At 37.6% G+C, this 19,040-nt stretch overlaps 1 protein-coding gene across 2 annotated transcripts in view; it reads left to right on the forward strand.

Moving 5' to 3' along the window:
- The window catches only part of GKAP1 (G kinase anchoring protein 1), a 73,976-nt gene that overhangs the window by 14,345 nt on the left and 40,591 nt on the right, over window positions 1–19,040 (forward strand). For both annotated transcript variants that reach the window (XM_056122465.1, XM_056122466.1), the window contains exons 2-5: window positions 3,185–3,328; window positions 10,578–10,655; window positions 13,162–13,285; window positions 18,092–18,114. In XM_056122465.1, coding sequence (XP_055978440.1) covers window positions 3,185–3,328; window positions 10,578–10,655; window positions 13,162–13,285; window positions 18,092–18,114 — 369 coding nt within the window. The remainder of the gene's footprint in view (window positions 1–3,184; window positions 3,329–10,577; window positions 10,656–13,161; window positions 13,286–18,091; window positions 18,115–19,040) is intronic.

Below are 19,040 nucleotides of genomic sequence, written 5' to 3' on the forward strand. Positions count from 1 at the left end.
TTATTTGTATTAAGGCACTATGATTTACAAAGTTTTTCATGGCATGCACTGTTCTAGCACCAATCCCACCACCAGTGTGCCCTTCCTCCAGTGCCCCTAGGTTTCCTCCTGACTCTCGACCTGCCCTCTCGACAGGTACATAACAGCTTTATTTTACATTGCTTGCTCCAACAAACTTAGGGGAGTGGAAAATGGAAGTATCAGAAACTAAATAAATAAAAGTCAATTTTTGATGATTGCTGGACAATTTTAACCTTTCTTAATCTACTAGCGGACACCATGAGTGAGTACCATACTCAATGCTATGTGCTAAATTTATCCTGTTCTTTAAAGAAGCTCTTTTTTGTTTTTTGCTTTTTGGGGGGTAGAGGGTCACACCCTTGACTCTTCACTAAGGAATTAGTCGTGGCAGTGCTTGGGGGACCATATGGGATGCCAGGGATTGAACCCGGGTCAGCCGCATGCAATGCAAACACCCTACCTGCTGTACTGTCGCTCAGGCTTCAAGAATCTCTTTTAATGCTTCTTGCAAGACACTTCTCTTTCATTTCTAACCTGGTTTATTATTTTGTTTTGGTGAGTCTCATTTGAGTTTTGTTAAATCATGTGTATTCTTAGTTTCATTGATCCTTTGTATTTTTTTCAGGGGGTGGGGTGAGATTCCTCTCTATAATTTCTGCCCTTTCCTGCTTTCTACTTTCTTTGATCGCTACACTTTTTGTTACCAAGAAATGGTGAAAAATAACTCTTGCCTTTTAATAGTAGTTAATTGTATAAGACTTTCTCAGTACAATTTAATGAGAGAAATATTAAATGAGTTTTCTTTATGTTTTTACTCCAAAGTTGTAAGATTTAGAAAAAAGCATTTTCAGTGTAAGTTTATGTCTATTAAGCTTTCTAAATATCTCATCACAATGCTACCTCTTTGGAAATAACTTTAAGAGAGATTGTACCACCAGATAACTAGTAGTAGATAGAAACTTTGTCTACTGTTTTGTCTATTTTTTTTTGTAATTGATGGTTTTGTGGGAACAGAAAATAAGGTAATAGTGAAGTTTCTGATAGAAAAAGAAAATGTATTATTGAGAAAAAGTGTTTCCACATTCACCACTATAATTGTCATTAAAAAATAATGTATTTGTCAGTGCGTGATCTCTATCAAGCACTCTCTATAACTTTTCCAAGCAGAAGCCAGCTATTTAAAACCTGTTGTTTGTATCTCATCACTCTCTTTTGCAGAACTAGCCTATTGATTAATGGTTAAAACTGATGATCTCAGAGCCAGAGAGAGATAGTTAAAGGGTTAAGGCATTTATTGCATACGGCAAGTCCTGGTTCAATCCCTAGCATGGCACATGCCACTCCTAGCCCCCGAGTAAGCCCAAACCACAGCCAGGTGTGGCCCCCGAATAAAACAGTTTATCCTTGATTTCAAGCCTCTTTATTAGTTTCCTTGGCCATCAGTAGTAAAGGACCACAAACTTGGTGACTTAAAATATTGGAAATGTATTATTTCACAGTTCCAGGGAATAAAAATTGAAACCAAAATTGTGAAAAATGGCTATGTTGTCTCAGACTTGTTTTAGCTTCATGTATTGGCTCAACCTTTGGCATATCTTAACTTCAGGCTGCATCAGTCCAGTTTTTGCCTATATGGTTATGTGGTGGTTTTTATTGTGTATCTTTGTTTTTATCTCCTACAGGGATGCCAATCTTTGGGAATAGGGTTCACCTTAAGTATGACCTCATTTTAATTTGGTTGCATCTCCAAAAACCCTGTTTCCAAATAATGTCACATTTACAGGCATGGCAGTATTAGGAACACAGCATTCTTTGTGGGGGGCATCGGATTGAATCCACAGTCGCCCCCTCAATATTTTTCTCTCCTCTTTCTACTGCTCTGTCTCAGGTAATTCTTTTTTTTTTCTTTTTGAGTCACACCTGGCGATGCACAGGGGTTACTCTCAGGAATTACCCCTGGGGGTGTTCAGGGGACCATATGGGATGCTGGGAATTGAACCCAGGTTGGCCATGTGCAAGGCAAATGCCCTAACCCCTGCGCTATTTCTCCAGTCCCTCAAGTAATTCTTAAGGTAGTGGAGTGACTTGGTTAGTACAGTTTCAGTTCATTAGGATGCATTGTAGACTATATTTTTCAGGACTAGCAAAGTACTTGGGCTGGAGTGATAGAACAGCGGTAGGGCATTTGCCTTGCACACAGCCAATCCAGCCCAGCCAGGTTTGATTCTTCCGCCCCTCTTGGAGAGCCCAGCAAGCTACCGAGAGTATCTCGCCTGCATGGCAGAGCCTGGCAAGCTACCCATGACATATTCGTTGGGCTGGAGCGATAGTACAGTGGTAGGGTGTTTGCCTTGCACGCAGCCAACATGGCCGACCCGAGTTCGATTCCTCTGCCCCTCTTGGAGAGCCCGGCAAGCTACTGAGAGTATCTCGCCTGCACGGCAGAGCCTGGCAAGCTCCCCCTGACGTATTCGATATGCTAAACACAGTAACAACAAAATCTCCAATGGAGACGTTACTGGGCCCGCTCGAGCATATTGATGAACAACGGGAGGACAGACAGACAGACAGACAGACAGCAAAGTACTTGCCATTGGTTTAACTATTTGTTTCTATATCAGAATTTCTAAGTTTATATTAAACTTTAAGGTTTTTTTTTTTAAACTCAACTGCATATCTTTTTAATTAGGGACAGGGGTTTAGGCCACACCTGACTCTGTGTTCAGGAATTACTCCTGTCAGAGTTTGGTGGTTATATGTGGTGCTGGGGCTCAAACCCCGAAAGATCAAGTGTCTTACTTGCTGTGCTATCTTTCTGGAGTCCCTATTCTTTTTTATTTTAAAAAGCATACTTGTTATCCTCTAGGTACTTTAATATACCTTTTACCTTTCATAAAACCAAATCACTAAAATAGTATATTATTGTATAACCATTTTCCCTTACTAATCATTTCACCTGTGAATCCACTGATACTAACTTAAATGCATGAGTTTGACAGTATTTTACAAAGTGTAAAACAAAAATATTTTGTATTTTGTGAGAGCACAATTGGAGTTTGGGAGAATACTTAGAAGTATGAGAATATTTTCATTGTTTCCAAAAGTCATTAGTATATCAGAATTTGTAAATTTACTATAATTTTTTTTTTCACTTTTCTCATAGCTCAGGAATCTTGCTTTTAAGAAAATTCCCCAGAAATCCTCCCATGCAATTTGTAACACCCAGCATGAACTTATGTTGTCAAATCCAGTACGGAAGGATTCTCGAGAAGAAAATTGGCAAGAGTGGAGACAAAAAGATGAACAGGTACAGTAAAGTTAATGAAATCATTTTGCTTTGGTTTTCTCAGTGAAATCATGCATTTTTGAGGCAACAGTGCATAGAAATCTATTGGATCACTCAGAATAACTTCTAAGAAGCATGTTGTATTAATTCACGTGTGTTAACTGCCCCTAATAAGGTTAAATTTCTTATTAATATATTGTAATTTTTGTTGATTTTGGCAATTCAAAGCAATTCAAAACTTTAGTAAGTTTTAAATCATCTGCCTTTTTACAACCAAGGGATAGAGAAAGAGAAATAACTTGATTAGATTATTCCAGGTAAAAAATAAAAACAAACAAGGTAGAGATCAAGTACTAAGCAACAGTTTTGCTCAGGGGGCAGAATGGGGGGCAGACCTGTGGAGTGGGGTCGGGGAGCTGGAGGAGGAGGGCACGACAAGTAGGCACAACAAGTGGGCATGACAGTTGCCTTGCTTGCAGCCCACTTGGAATCAATTCCTGGCACCCCCGTATGTTCCCCTGGGCCCAGAAACAAAATTAAACTCTGATGATAATTTACATCAGGGCTGGAGCGATAACACAGCGGGTAGTGTGTTTGCCTTGCAAGTGGCCAACATGGCCGACCCGAGTTCGAGTCCTCTGCCCCTCTCAGAGAGCCCAGCAAACTACCGAGAGTATCTCGCCCACACAGCAGAGCCTGGCAAGCTACCCGTGACGTATTCGATATGCCAAAAACAGTAACAACAAGTCTTACAATTTGTTGTGAGATGTTACTGGTGCCCGCTCGAGCAAATCGATGAACAATGGGAGGACAGTGCTACAGTGCTACAGATAATTTGCATTCAAACTTAATGTAAATGATTTTGTAGCTTTTATTTATTTCCTTAACCTTTCTACGTGATAGTGTATTTGAGTGGTTCTGTTAATTAAATAGATCATTTAGATCTGTTCTTTTTCTCTGTGTGTGCTATGTAGGAAAATAACAGTATTCTGGGATAAACTCTATGAGATGATATAAGTATAGGAATAATAGCTGTTTGTTAAACTGACATTTGATTTGTTCTAATAAACAATTGGTTCAATAGAGTGCCTATCATTAGACTAAATGAAATTACACTCTTAATACTGTAATTATAACATTTTTACACTAGGGCTGTGTGAAAATGCTGTTCAAAAAATATTTTCAGAGTCCGGAGCAGTAGAACAGTGGGCATGACACTTGCCTTGCTTGCAGCCCACCTGGAATCAATCCTTGGCACCCCCAAATGTTCCGTTGAGCCCAGAAACAGAGTTAAACCCTGAACATCACCAGGTATGGCTCCAAAGCCAAAGTTAAAAAAATAAATAAAAAGAGTCCAAGTTCTCATGTGCTGGATAAATTATCTTGTATTATTTTCATAAAGGTCCATTTGATTCCTTTTTTCTTTGTAACCCTTCTTTGTAACTGATAAGTAAGGAGAGGCTGCCAAAATCTCAGGGCTGGGATGAATGGAGAAGATACTGATGCCCACTCGAGTAAATCGATGAACAACAGCATGACAGTGATACTACAGTTTTCATTTTAAAAATTTCTGGTCTCTAAGTAGCAATGACATCTTCTGATAGTAAAATAATTTATTAATATCTTCATAAGAGAGTTTTTTTAATGGGCTTATGGCCTTATGGGCACAGGGAAATTAAGAAGGAATAATACTTAAATTTCTACCAAAATTCTGTATCATATTGAGAAATTTGAGTACAGGTTTAATTGCCTCTTTTCCGAATCCCACTTGTTGATGCCAAAATGACTGCGTGAAAAAAAAAATTAGTTTGCTTTGCCCTGATCATGTATAATGATGTTACACAATGCTTAGGAACTTCAAGGATCAGTATTGATGAGTTATTTAGGAAAATCTGATATCTTATTTGGCGGTCTCAGAGTTGCAGAAAAATTAAGTCATAGGAAGAAGAATAAATCCTGAGGAAATTATACTGTTGAGTGAAGAAGAAATAAGGACCTAGAACATATAAATAGTGTACTTCTTAAAATCTGTTTTGCTGTGTGGGTCACATATTGTGAAATTAAGGACTATAAAGTGATTTTGTTAGGCAGAAAGTATTGAGTATTGAAAGTATAGTTCTCCTTGACATACCAGGGAATCAACACTGTGAGCAATTCTAGTTATTCAGAGTTGAGGCAGGCAAAAGTCTTTCCTATTATATGGCTTCTTATTTCAAGCAAAAGAAAAGTTAGGGTAAAGCAGAACTCCTTTATTCCTAAAATACCAAGTAGATATTGTTAATTTCCAACTGTCAACTTTTAGCATCAAATCTGAGTGTTGCCGTCAAAGAGCAAGCACGTGACATTAAAGGACCATCTACTTATTGTACTGTGAGTAACTTATACAAGAAAACACTGGATTCCTAGTGGATCATGATCAACTGAAGAAAAATGTCTGCCACAAGTAAGGAAAGGAACATTGTACTTCATGTCCAAAGTGACAGTTTGCAACAGGGTGATAAGTATATTTAGGAGAGCAACTTTTTCCCTTTAATAATTGACAGGGGACTACTCCATCTTTTAAACTAAGAGGATAGTAATGCTATGTAATAAGCTGAGGTAGTAGGTTGTGATGAAAAAGAGATTGAATGGAAGAGGGGCAGAAAGGAAAAATGTATATGCAAAATCATAGTAAAGTAACAGTTTTGTGTGCCAAGCTTGAGAGCGTTTGCTGGGAAGACTGATGATGTTAGGGTGAGGCTGCAGATACTTGCTCAAGTCACCTAGGACTTCCCAGAAGACCAAGAGCTGGAGCTCAGATCTTCTCCCTGGAACACTTTCAAGAGAGGAAGACTGAAGGAAACTTAAAAAGCAGTGGTTATAGGAACCTTGTTGCCAGAAGCATCTGGTACTGAGCCTGTTAACCTCAAAGAGGAAATTGCTGAATGAGCCTAGTTTTGATATCGAAACACTAGTGTTAATTGCAGCAAATAAGACAGGTAGCCCTTTTATATTTCTCTACCATCACAACTATATGTGTATATTTGTGTAAAAGTTTCTTGGGCAAAAAAAGGGGTCATAAGAGGAAAAAGTTTAAGAATCTTTGCATCAGAAATTTAGAGAGCTTCCCTGAACCCGCAGGTAACAGAAGCTTGTGTGCCACCCCATCAGATAGACTGTAGGAAGGTGGGGGCCAGAGAGGTAGTACAGCAGGTAGGGTGCTTTCCTTGCACATACACAAACCAAGGTTTGGTCCCTGGGATCCTGTATGCCCACCAAGCCCTCTAGGAGTGATTCCTGAATGCAGAGCCAGGAGTTAGCCTTGAGCATTGCTGAGCGTGGACCCCCTCAAAATCAAAAAGGCTGCAGAATGGTAGACTCTGTCTGGGAAGGAGCCATAGAAGAGTTAGACAGATGTCCCAGACCTCGAGATACCAGTGATTCAAAGGCCACCATGCTCTGACTGTTGACTTGCACAGTCCCTTACACCAGGAACAATGAAGACACAAAGGAATTCTGCCACATAAACAGATGGTGACAGAAGTTCAGAAAGATCCTACATAAGTTCTGTTTAAACTGTCCAGAGTAGTCTTTAGAAGAACAATTCTCTTGACGTTAATTTATCTGAAAGAATTGCTTGAACAGAGAATCAGTAGGAGTTTGAAGAATGATGGGAGAAAAGAACTGAAGGAGCTAAAAAGAACAGTAGCAAGTCTCAGCAACAGAGTAGATGATAGTGAAAATCTCAGTCAGTGATCTCAGAGAGAAGCTGTATGACTCCGTTTAAAAAGAAGAGATAATGGAAAAGATACTGAGGAAAGATAAAGAGAATCTAAGAGATGGTTACTGATAGCATCGGGAGAATAACCTCAGTGTCCTAGGAACTGCTTTAGGAGAGAGAAGAGGGAAGTGTCATAATGACTGTTGAAGAAATAATAAATCAGAACTTCCCCATCTGAAGAGGGAAACTGGTGCACTAATATGGATGACGTAGAGTACCAAGCAAAGTAAACCCAGATAGAACAACACTAAGACATAGTCAGAATGACAATAACGAAAGATAGAGATAGGTTCCATAAAGTAGTAGGAGATAAGGGGGAGAAGCATCAGTCTTAAATGAAATGCAGTAAGCAAGAAGGGAAGGGGACAATAAAGTACTGAATGAAAAGAATCTCCAGCCAAGAATCTTTTACCTTGCAAGATTACCAAAGTAGAATGAAGGAATGAAAAAAAATTCTTAGACAAGAGTAACATCTAAACCAGTTCTGCTAGACATGCTTTATAAGCTCACAATTTTTTTTTTTTTAAATCAAATGAAAAAATCTCCAAGAGAAATGGCAAAATAGACCTTCATAAGGTAAAGGTAAAGGTAAAGGCCCTCCCGTTGATCGTCGATTTGCTCGAGCGGGCCCAGTAACGTCTCCATTGGAGACTTTGTTGTTACTGTGTCTGGCATATCGAATACTCTCGGTAGCTTGCCGGGCTCTCCGAGAGGGGTGGAGGAATCGAACTCGGGTCGGCCATGTTGGCCGCTTGTAAGGCGAACGCCCTACCCGCTGTGCTATCGCTCCACTCTAAATAATTTTTCTAAATGTCAAATACTGAATTCTCCCATTAAAAAGTGCAGCGTGGTTAAATGGTAAGGAAAATAAATCTAACATGCTTGTAAGATACACATTTGAATTCGCACAGTAAACACAGGTATAGAATGTGTGTTTGCTAAACAATCATATGACTGTATCACTGTCATGCCATTGTGCATAGATTTTGCCGGCTTACTGTTAAAAAATCACTGGGGTCAAAGAGGAAATCACGGTCACGGTCCTCCCGTTGTTCATCGATTTGCTCGAGCCGGCCCAGTAACGTCTCCATCATGAGACTTGTTACTGTGTTTGGCATATCGAATATGTCACGGGTAGCTTGCCAGTCTCTGCCGTGCGGGCGAGATACTCTTGGTAGCTTGCTGGGCTCTCCAGGAGGGGCGGAGGAATCGAACTTGGGCCGGCCATGTTGGCTGCGTGCAAGGCAAACGCCCTACCGCTGTGCTATCGCTCCAGCCCAAGAGGAAATCAAAGAAGAAATAAAATGATTTCTTAAGAAGAATAAGAATGAACACACTGTTAGTAGCTATACGACACTGTTAAGGCAGAACTAAGGGAAAAATTGATAGCAATACAGGTCTTCATCAGGAAATGAGAAAAACATTAAATAACCTAAACTCACAACTTTAGATACCAGATAAAGGAATACAGATGAATCCCAAGGTAAGCAGAAAGAAGAAAATTATAAAAGATTAAAGTAGGAATCAATGATATGGTGGTGGAGAGAGGAAACCACAGCAATGATTCAGAACCAATAAAATTAGGATCAGGTTTTTCAGAAGATTAAACAAGATTAATACACTCTTACCTATATTCATGAGAAAAAAGAGAAACTACATAAATAGAATCATAGAACCTAGAAGAAATGAATGCAATTTTAGTATTATATAACCTCTTGTGATTTAATCAGGAGGAAGTAGAAAACCTGAATAGAACAACTAAACATAATAGAAAAAGTAATAAAAAATCTCCCAAGAACAAAACCCCAGATTTAGATGGGTTTTATCAGTGAATTCTACAAATTTTAGATAAATTTTGCCAACAAAATGGACATGATTGATTCAGACTGTAAACCACGGCCTCAGATTTTTTAAAAAATGGTATAAGTGTTTTTAAAGGAGGGAGTCAGGGAGATGACACAAGGGGCAGGGCATTTTTCCTGCATGCACCCAATCTGAGATTTCATCCCTGGTACCCCTGATGGTCATGTCTAGCACTGATCCCTGAACACAGAGCCCTGATCTCTGTATAAGCCCTGATCACTGCCAGGTGTATCCCAAAATTTAAAAAAGGGGGTGGGGGAAAGCAAATGATAAAGATCACAAACTAATCATTATATAAAATAATACTAGAAGGGACTGGAGTTATAGCACAGCTGGTAGGGCATTTGCCTTGCATGTGGCCGACCCAGGTTCGATTCCTCCATCCTTCTTGGAGAGCCCAGCAAGCTACCAAGAGTATTCCGCCCGCATGGCAGAGCCTGGCAAGCTCCCTGTGGTGTATCCGATATGCCAAAAACAGTAACAAGTCTCACAATGGAGACATTACTGGTGCCCACTCAAGCAAATTGATGAACAACAGGAAGACAGTGCTACAGTGCAATACTAGAAGACCTTAAAGGTAGAACAGCTATAAAAAATAAAAGATTGTGTTCTGTAACGTCGGGCATATATGGGCACATTCAGTTCACCTTAAAGATTCTATACCTGTGGATTAGTGTATATTAAGGAAATGTTGCATGTTTTATAATGCTTATTAGGCTATATTTTAGTATTCTTATATTTTTGTTATTTCTGTTATTTTGAGGGCCACTCCATCCATGATTGAATCACATTCAGCAACATTGGAGGTGGGACACTTGTAGTGCTAGCGATTGAACCTAGAAATTCTAATGTGCAAGGCTTGTGCTCTGTTACTGGAATGACATCCCTACCCCCTTTTATTCTTATGTTTTTGGATACCCAGTTGTAGTTTCTCTTTCCTAAAATGAACATCTGATATATTGAAACATACTTTTATTTGCCTATAAATGGATGGACATGGAGAGTATCGTGCTGAGTGAAATGAGTCAGAGGGAGACGGACAAATAAAGAATGAACTGCACTGTAGCTCTGTCCTCCCTCTGTGTTATCGCTCCAGCCCTGTGGTATATAAAAATATATATTGTAGAAGCTAATATACATAGCCAGGGAAAACAGAGATTGGGAGGACTGGTTGGAACTAACCACAAGTGTATGTGTGTGGGTGAGGGTAGAAGAAACAAGTATGACAATAATAGCTGGGAATGAACCACAATGCTCGGAAAGGGGGAGGGAGGGATGGGAGAGGAGAGGAGAGAAAGAAAGAAAAGAAAGAAGAGAAAGAAAGAGAGGAAGGGAGACAGGGAGGGAGGTTCGAACCTGGAGATACTGGTGCTGGGAAATGTGCACTGGTGGAGGGATGGGTGTTGGAATCCTGCATGACTGAATTCGATCATGAGCAGCTTTGTAAGGCTCTATGAAACATACTTTTCTTTTTTGAAGTGCCAGGTGTTGAGTCTCTGACTTTACACGTGCAAATTCTATGCCCTGCCACTAAGCCATATACCCAGCCCCTCAGCTGTCTTTTAACTGTTTCTTTCCTTGTCATGAATATTTTGCTAATGTGGTATAATGCTATAATCTGTTTATTTTGAAATGTTTCTTGTTTAGCTTACATCTGAAATGTTTGAAGCAGATCTTGAGAAGGCATTGTTGCTAAGTAAATTAGAATATGAAGAACACAAAAAGGTATTTACTGATTTATTGATGTAAATATTTTAGAAATTTTAAGTGATCAAAAGCTAAGACTACCTTTTCATTCATCATTAACTCTTTCTAGAGTAACCTGAAAATCCTGTTTCTGTTTTTTGTCATCTTTGTGTCTAAATGGATAAGTAACAATAAAGATAAGTTATTCTGAATTATTCAGGGACTTGGAAAGTAAAAGTAACAAATTTGGAATAAAGTTCACCTTACTGACTTTCATCTTTTTCTTCAAGTAACAAAAACATTTCTTACAAATTCTTTGTTTTGATTTGGTTTTAGACCATACCAGTGATGCTCAGGACTTACTACTGGGCTGTGCTCAGGGATTACACCTAGTGGTATCCCGAGACCATATGTGGCATATGTGGTGCTGGGGAATCAATCCAGGTTCGCCTCATGTAAGGAAAGTGCCTTATCTGCTGTACTGTCTCTCCAATAGAGGGTCTCTTGAAAGGTGCCCAAGGACCCATACTTCTGTAAATTTTGAAGTTTATATTTTGTGTTCATTTAAATTATATAATAACAGCTTTATTTCCTCTCCTCAGCTTGGAAGAACTTTTTTCCCTACCATAATATCTATTTTTTAAAATTTTTTACATTTTATTAAAAATTGAATCACAGTGAGATACACAGTTACAAAGTTGTTCATGATTGGGTTTCATCATATAATTATCAACACCGTCCCTTCACCAGTATATATTTCCCACCACCAGTGTACCCAATTTTCTTCCGATGCCCCACAACCCCCCAGCTGCCTCTGTGGCAGGCACTTTTCTCTGCGTATGTGCTCTCTCAAGAATTTCTTAAACCATCAAATAGTCAACTTAAAGTTCACACATTCTATTGTCTCTCAAAACCTGAAGTGTTAATATAAAATCTGTCTATTGTCCACTGTCCTCCTGGACACTGTTCATCAATTTGCTTGAGTGGGCACCAGTAATGTCTCACAACAAATTGTGAGACTTGTTACTTTTTTTTTTTTTATTAGTGAAACACCATGAGGTACAGTTGTAGACTTACAAATTTTTGTGCTTGGATTTCAATTATACAATGATCAAATACCCATCCCTCCACCACTGCCCATTTTCCACCACCACAGATCCCAGTATCCCTCCCACCCCCCAGCCCCCCCATCCCACCCTGCATCTGTGACAGGACATTCCCTTTTGTTCTGTCTCTCCTTTTGGGTGTTGTGGTTTGCAAAAGAGGCATTGAGTGGCAATCATGTTTGGTCTATAGTCTACTTTCAGCATGCTTCTCACATTCTGGGAGGATCCTCCCAACCACCCTTTGTTTGGGGCTCCCCTCTCTGTCTGAGCTCCCTTTTCCCCTAGCATATGTGGGGGGCCTCCAAGCCATGAAGCAAATCTCCTGGTACTAATCTTGTCCACTTTTGGGTGTTAGTCTCCTATGCTGTTACTTTATGTTCCCCAGATGAATGCAGTCTTTCTATGTCTATCCCTCTCTTTTTGACTCATTTTACTTAACATGATACTTTCCAAGTAGTACCACTTGTATGTAAATTTCATGACTTCATGAATAGCTAAAGCAATTCTTGGGAAAAAGAAAATGGGAGGAATCAACCTCCCTAACTTCAAACTCTACTACAAAGCAGTAATAATTAAAACTTGTTACTGCCTTTTTGGCATATCTAATATGCCACGGGGAGTTTGCCAGGCTTTGCCATATGGGCTAGATACTCTTGGTAGCTTGCCAGGCTCTCCTAGAGGAGTGGAGGAATCGAACCCGGGCCGGCTGCATGTTAGGCAAACACCCTACCTGCTGTGCTATCACTCCAGCCCAGTATAAAATATTCATGATAATAACAAAAAAAATACCGCTTTAAAACTAATGTTAATTTTCATTATTAGTTTTAGAAAAGGCACAAATTCAGAAATACAAAAAAAAGTAAGTTCTTACTGAAAAAAAAATATACCCCAGCCATGCTCAGGGCTTACTCCTGGTTCTGCACTCAGAAATTACTCCTTCAGTGCTTGGGGGACCATAATGGGATGCAGAATAGTTTTTAATATTAAAAACTAATATTAAAAAAGTATTAAATATTAGTTTTTAAAGAAGAAAATTGGGAAATGAGAAACCACTGAAGGAGACTTAAGAGTAATCAGAGATATATTGAGACATTCAAAAGTGTTTGAAAAACTAATGGCTGTTGGATTTGTTGTTTAGGAGGATTTTGATCTTAATTTTAGAGTACAGATACAAGGGGAAATAACTTGTCTATAGACTATTGTACTAACTTTGGTCTTGAAATGAATGAGGAAGGGGGAGATACAGACCAAGGTATAGTTATTCTTATTAAATGTTTTGTTTAAGAGATAAGAAATTGGATATATAAATAGGCATCCTTTCATATGATTTATATAACTTTAGCTTTGAGTTTTATGTCTTTGTCTTTAAAAAATAACTGAGAAGTACATAAATCAAGCTATTGATTGTACTAACTAATCTTAATTATTATTCTTTTTAGGAGTATGAAAATCCTGAAACTACTTCAGCTCAGTCAAAAGTTATAAATAAGAAAGATAAAAGAAAGAATCATCAGGGGAAAGACAAACCTGTCACAGTACCTCTAAAAGATTTTCAGTCTGAAGGTAATTTATGAAATCTAATATGCTAGAAAGTTTTGTTTCGTTTCTTTTTTTTGTTTGTTTTGTGGCCACATCCAGCAGTGCTCAGGGATTACTGCTCTTCTCTGCTCAGGGATCACTCAAGGCATGGTTTCTATGGGTGGAACCAGAATTGTCTGCATGGAAGAAAAGTGCTTTAACTCCTATTCTATCTCTCTGACCCTAGGAAAATATGAAAATTAACATTAGTTTTAAAATCATTTTTATACATATGATTGTCCTCAGCTTACATTAGATCAGAAATAGTCTTCAGATTTTTATCTATTATTGGTCAACTTTAACATATTTGATACTTGATAGTACAATTTGTATTTTAATAAATCAGAGAATACACATAGAAATTATACCACCAAATTTTGAAGGCATATTACAGGCACATTATTTTTGATGTGGAAGACGGTATAAATTATAAATCTGCACTGCATACTATGACAGCCACTATTCATGTGAAGCAACTTTAAATACTTGAAAATGAACTAAAATAAAAATTGTTCTGTTGTATTAGCCATATTTTAAGTGCACAGTGTCCACAGGTGGCTAGTAATTTCTAGGTTAGACAGCACAGGTATAGAATATTACTATACCACAATAGTCCATAGTGTTTGTATACCATAATGCTATATTACATTTAAAGAATTTCTTTTGCCATACTTGTAGGTTGATTAATATAGACAGTTTTATCTAATAGCATTGTCACTGGCAGTATATTTGGTTCCTATGTATTTAAGAATTGGGCATTATGTTCTGTGAGAAATAAATATAACATTCATCCCCTCCAAAAATAAAAAAAATTCAGAATATTTTAGAGAATAGTCTTGTTTCTGAAATTAGGAATATATTTAGAGTTAAGTTTCTTCCCATTCAAAATTAGGAGGGAATGGGATGTGACTCAAATGGTAGAGCAGGTGACTTCCCTCTTCTAGGCTCTTGAGTTTGACCAGTGGTACTACATGGCTCCCCCATTGTACTCAGCATCAGTTGGGTTGTAGCACTAGAGAGTGATCTTAGGTTCCTGAGCACTGCTGGTATGACTACATAACAATTAGAATTTTTTTAAGAACAGGAAAGACCTGTGTCTCTGATTTACGTGATTTGGGAGTTAAAAAAACTGATGTTTACTAAAACAAAGTCTCTGGTGTTAGAAATTTTATGTGAGAAATATTTTTTGTTAAAAATATGCATTTAACTGGGACTGGACATAAGGCACTTGCGTGACCTGGGTTCAAGCCCCAGAATCCCATATGGCACCCAATTACTGCCAGGATTCTTTCCAGAGTACAGAGCCAGGACCCTTGAGCATCACTGAGTGTGATCCAAAAACTTAAAAAATAAATATGCGTAAACACAAGATAATGCTTTAAAAAATCATTTATTTTCCATATTTTTAATTAAGTATTGTGCAAATTTATTAGATAAACTGAGAAAGACCTCAGTAGGAAATTGTTGAAGAGAAACTACACAATCGTTACAGACTGTGATTAATACGTTGTGATTCTTTCTTGATTTCTGGCATCAATAATGCATGCTCAGTATAAACTTGATAGAAGGATGACTCTAACCTACCAAAATTTTATATGAAATAATGATCTTAACATTTTCTGGGTTTATGGATTCTGTCCTAATCAATGGATATGTTAGATAGTTTTAGTTATTCAGCTATTAAAAAGCTAGTCTGTTAAATCATAGTTTTTGAAAATGGAATATTTCTGCTGTGCACAAGGAAGTATTCTTAAATGTTAGAGAAGATGCTAGATATTCTGATCATTAATTTATTGTTGGACTTTTTTGAAGGTAACGGTTTACAGTGTTTATGTTTTGATGCTTATGTTTAACTAGAGCACCCCCATCGCCATCCAACTGCTAAAACCCACCACTGTTGTCTTCACGTCACTCTAGCCCACCACATTCTTCCCCACTCCATCCTTCACCACCCTACTTGTTAGCCTCAGTTCTGTTGTCAGAGTCTAAGGGTTGGTTTTTCATTGAACATTTTATATTTCTTTATTTGCACCCCGCATATGAGTGGAATCATCTGGCATATGTCTTCCTCTGACTCATTTCGCTTAACATGACATCCTTCAGTTCCATTCAGGTTGTAGCAAAACATGAAATTTGATCTTAAATTGTGTTTTTATACCACAGTTTCATTTCTACTCATCTGTCATTGGGCATTTGGGTTTTTTTCTGTATCTTGGCTATTGTAATAGCACTCTAATGAATATAGGTATACACATACCTTTTCAGATTCATGTTCTTGTGTTCTTGGAATGGATGTCAAGGACTGGAATTGCTGGATCGAATGGTATTTGTTTTTAAGTTTTTGAGAAATATCCACACTATTTCCGTAGAGGCTGAAGCAGACGACAAGGCCACCAACACTGACTAAGGTGTTCCTTTTTCACTACATCCCCATCAACACTGGTTGTTTCTGGACTCTTTGAAGTGGGCCATTCTTACTGGTGTGAGGTGATATGTTGCTTTGATTTGTGTTTCCCTAACAGTGATGATGAATACTTTTTCATATGTCTTGGTCATCTGTATGTCCTCTATGAGGAAGTATCTGTTCAACTTCCCACCTCATTTCTGTGTTGCTACTGAGTTTTGTAAATGCTTTGTATGTCTTAAATATTAGCTCTTTGTCAGATGTAGGGTGTGTGTGTTTTCTCCCATTTGAGTGTTCCTATTTTAGCCATAGTTTCTTTTCTACTGCAGACTTTTTAGTTTAAAGCAGTTCCATTTGTTTATGTTTGCTTTTGTTTTCGTTGCCGATGGAGTCAAATCATTGTAGATCCCTCAAAGTCAGTATCATGGAGAATTCTCCCTGTGGTTTCTCCAGTTTATTTTATGGGTTTGGATTTAATATGGTCTTTAATTATTTTGAATTAACTTTCTGGTATTCAAAGATCTAGGTGTTTGTTCCTACCTTCCTCCCTCACTCCCTACCCTCTCGCTCCCTTCCGCCTTCCTTTCTTCTGTAGCCAATCAGTTCCTCTAGCACCACTTGTTGAATAGACTTTCCTTTATTTAATGCACTTAACTCTTTTGTTATAAATTCTGCATAAATATAAAGATTTACTTTTAGGCTCTTGATTATATTCCATTGGTTCAAAAGTCTGATTTTTATTTTGATTCTTATAGTTTATAAAAATCAGAAAAGCACAGTGATTGAATTTTTTTTTCTCAGAATTTCTTTTGACTCTTTGGAGAGTTTTTTTTTTGTTTGTTTTTATAAAAAATTTGGCCATTTGTTCCATGTCTTTGAAGAAAGCTATTGGGATTTTTGTTTGTTTTGGGAGACCACACCCATCAACGCTTAGGGGTTACTCCTGGCTCTCTGCTCAAGGAATCACTCCTGCTGGGGTTCTGGGGACCATATTGAATACTCGGGATCAAATCCAGATCAGCTGCATCAAGGCAAGCATCTTACCCACTTTATCTCTCTGGCCCTGCCGTTCAGATTTTGATAGGGATTGCACTGCATTGAAGTATAAGGCTTTAGGTAAATTAGTCATTTTCGCAATGCCAGTTCTCCCAATCCTTAAACATGAACTGTTTTTCCATTTCCTTATGCTTTTTAATACTCATTTAATAGTCATATAGTTTTTGATGTGTCAGAAGACTTTCACCTCCTTTGTTAAGTTGATTCCTTGGTTCTTGATGTTTTCTGGACAGGATTAGAGGTGAGATTATTTTTTCTGGTTTTGGCTGTGGTTTTGGGGCCACATCCAGCTGTTTTCAGGGGCTACTCTCCTGTAGCTCAACCATCACTCCAGGAGGTGTTACTTGGGGGAACAGGCAGTGTTGGATATTAAATCCTGGCCACTGGTTTGCAAAGCATGTACTCCAGCCCTTCAAGCTATTTCTCTGGTTTGGGATTGCCCTTCTGACTTCTTTTCTAGTTTGTTGTTTGCACATAGAAATGCAGCATATTTTAATCTATTGATTATGTGGCTTTCAGCTTTACAATTTTGGTTTATTGTTTTAAAATTTAAAAGTGTTTACTAGTGTCTTTAGGATTTACTGTGTAAATCTGGAATAAGTGATAGGTTAGCTTTTTTTTTTTTTTAGTTCAAAAGATTTTTCTTGCTTACTTGCTGTGGCTAGGTTGTATTCCAATATTATGTTGAATAACAGTAGTGAGATTAGTTACTCCTGCCTTGTTTCTCTGGTAGTCAATTTAAATATGAATGCAGTCTCTTCTTGTACTTTAAACCTTATGTCTCTGAATTCCCTTTGTCTTTCTCCCATCCCATAATCCCTTTTCAGAAATGATAATGTTAGATTGTTTAATTTAGATTTAAGTTTTCTTTTTTTTAAATCACTTTATAAATCTACAGTAATTTTTAGGGTTTTTATGCCTCTTACTTTGTTCTACAAAGGAAGTGGGTTGTACAAATTTTATAGTATCATGTCATTTGATTTTATATTTATATCCTTTCAAATTTCCTTCCCCCACTATATTATATAAAACTAAAAAGATCTCTTGTGGAATCCAAATGTTTGAAATTTAATAATACTCTTTGATATGAGTGAAATTTACTAAACTATAAGATCTAGTTCTCTAAACTGAGAAAATGGATAATTGTGTTATAAATTCTAGCATCTTAGCCATAGAAAACTGAATTTTAGGAGTCCCAAAGAACCCGCAAATGGTTTTTATAATTCTTATTATAATGTAAAAATATTTTCATTTATTTTGCTTAAAATTTTTACATATTTAAATGTTTAATTTCCTCCAATGAAGTTCACTTTCTTTTTTTTTATTCACAGATCACATTAGTAAAAAGACTGAGGTAAGTGGTTTTGTAACCATTTTATTCTGGAAATGATTTTTAAAATAATATTTTAGTGCTTAACAATAAACAATTTTTGAAACAGAGGCTATTTAAGGGGGATAGCCCACGGGCTTATCATGAATGTACTTGAGCACGATTCTGACAATAAAAGGGTTGCAGTATAGTAAAATGTTTTGTGCATGAAGCCCACTGTCATTTAGCTTTAACATTCTAATTTGTTTGTTTATGAGTTAAAAGGTTACAGTATGTAAATTTAAATTTTTAAGGGAAAGGGATATAGCATTCCAAGTGCACACTTTATTAAAAATGTCACAAAACTATGACTTAAGGTATTTAGGAATTTTGATTAAACGACCACGTGACCCAGCAACACAATGATCATCACCTTACTCAGTATAGTACCCTAGATATGGAAACAACCCAAATGCCCAAATACAGATGAATGGATTTAGAAGTTGTGGATATGTACACAATGGAATACTGTGCAACTCTAAGAAAGAACAAAATCATACACTTTGCGGCAATGTGGATGGAACTAGAGTATATTGTGCTGAATGAAGTCAGTCAGAAAGGGATAGATGCAGAATGATCTCATATGTACAGCTTTAAGATACACAGTGAGGTAGCAAGAATGGGCCAAAAGGAACACAGTAGGAGAGCTGATCTACACAGTTGAGCTGGGGCTTTGAGAGTGAGGGTCAGTGGGGTCCTTGGGGGAGGAAGGCGGTACCCTCGTATTGATTATAGTATTTGAATCATGTGCATGAGAAACCATTATTAACAGTACTGAAAAACACAGAATCTGAATCAATAAAATAACTTTAATTTTTTTTTGTTTTTTTTTTAAATTTTTAAAAATTTATTTATTTATTGAATCACTGTGGGAAAAGTTACAAAGCTTTCAGGTTTAAGTCTCGGTCATG

Source organism: Sorex fumeus, unplaced genomic scaffold (assembly GCF_029834395.1).
Source record: "Sorex fumeus unplaced genomic scaffold, SorFum_2.1 ptg000046l, whole genome shotgun sequence".
Lineage (NCBI taxonomy): Eukaryota > Metazoa > Chordata > Mammalia > Eulipotyphla > Soricidae > Sorex > Sorex fumeus.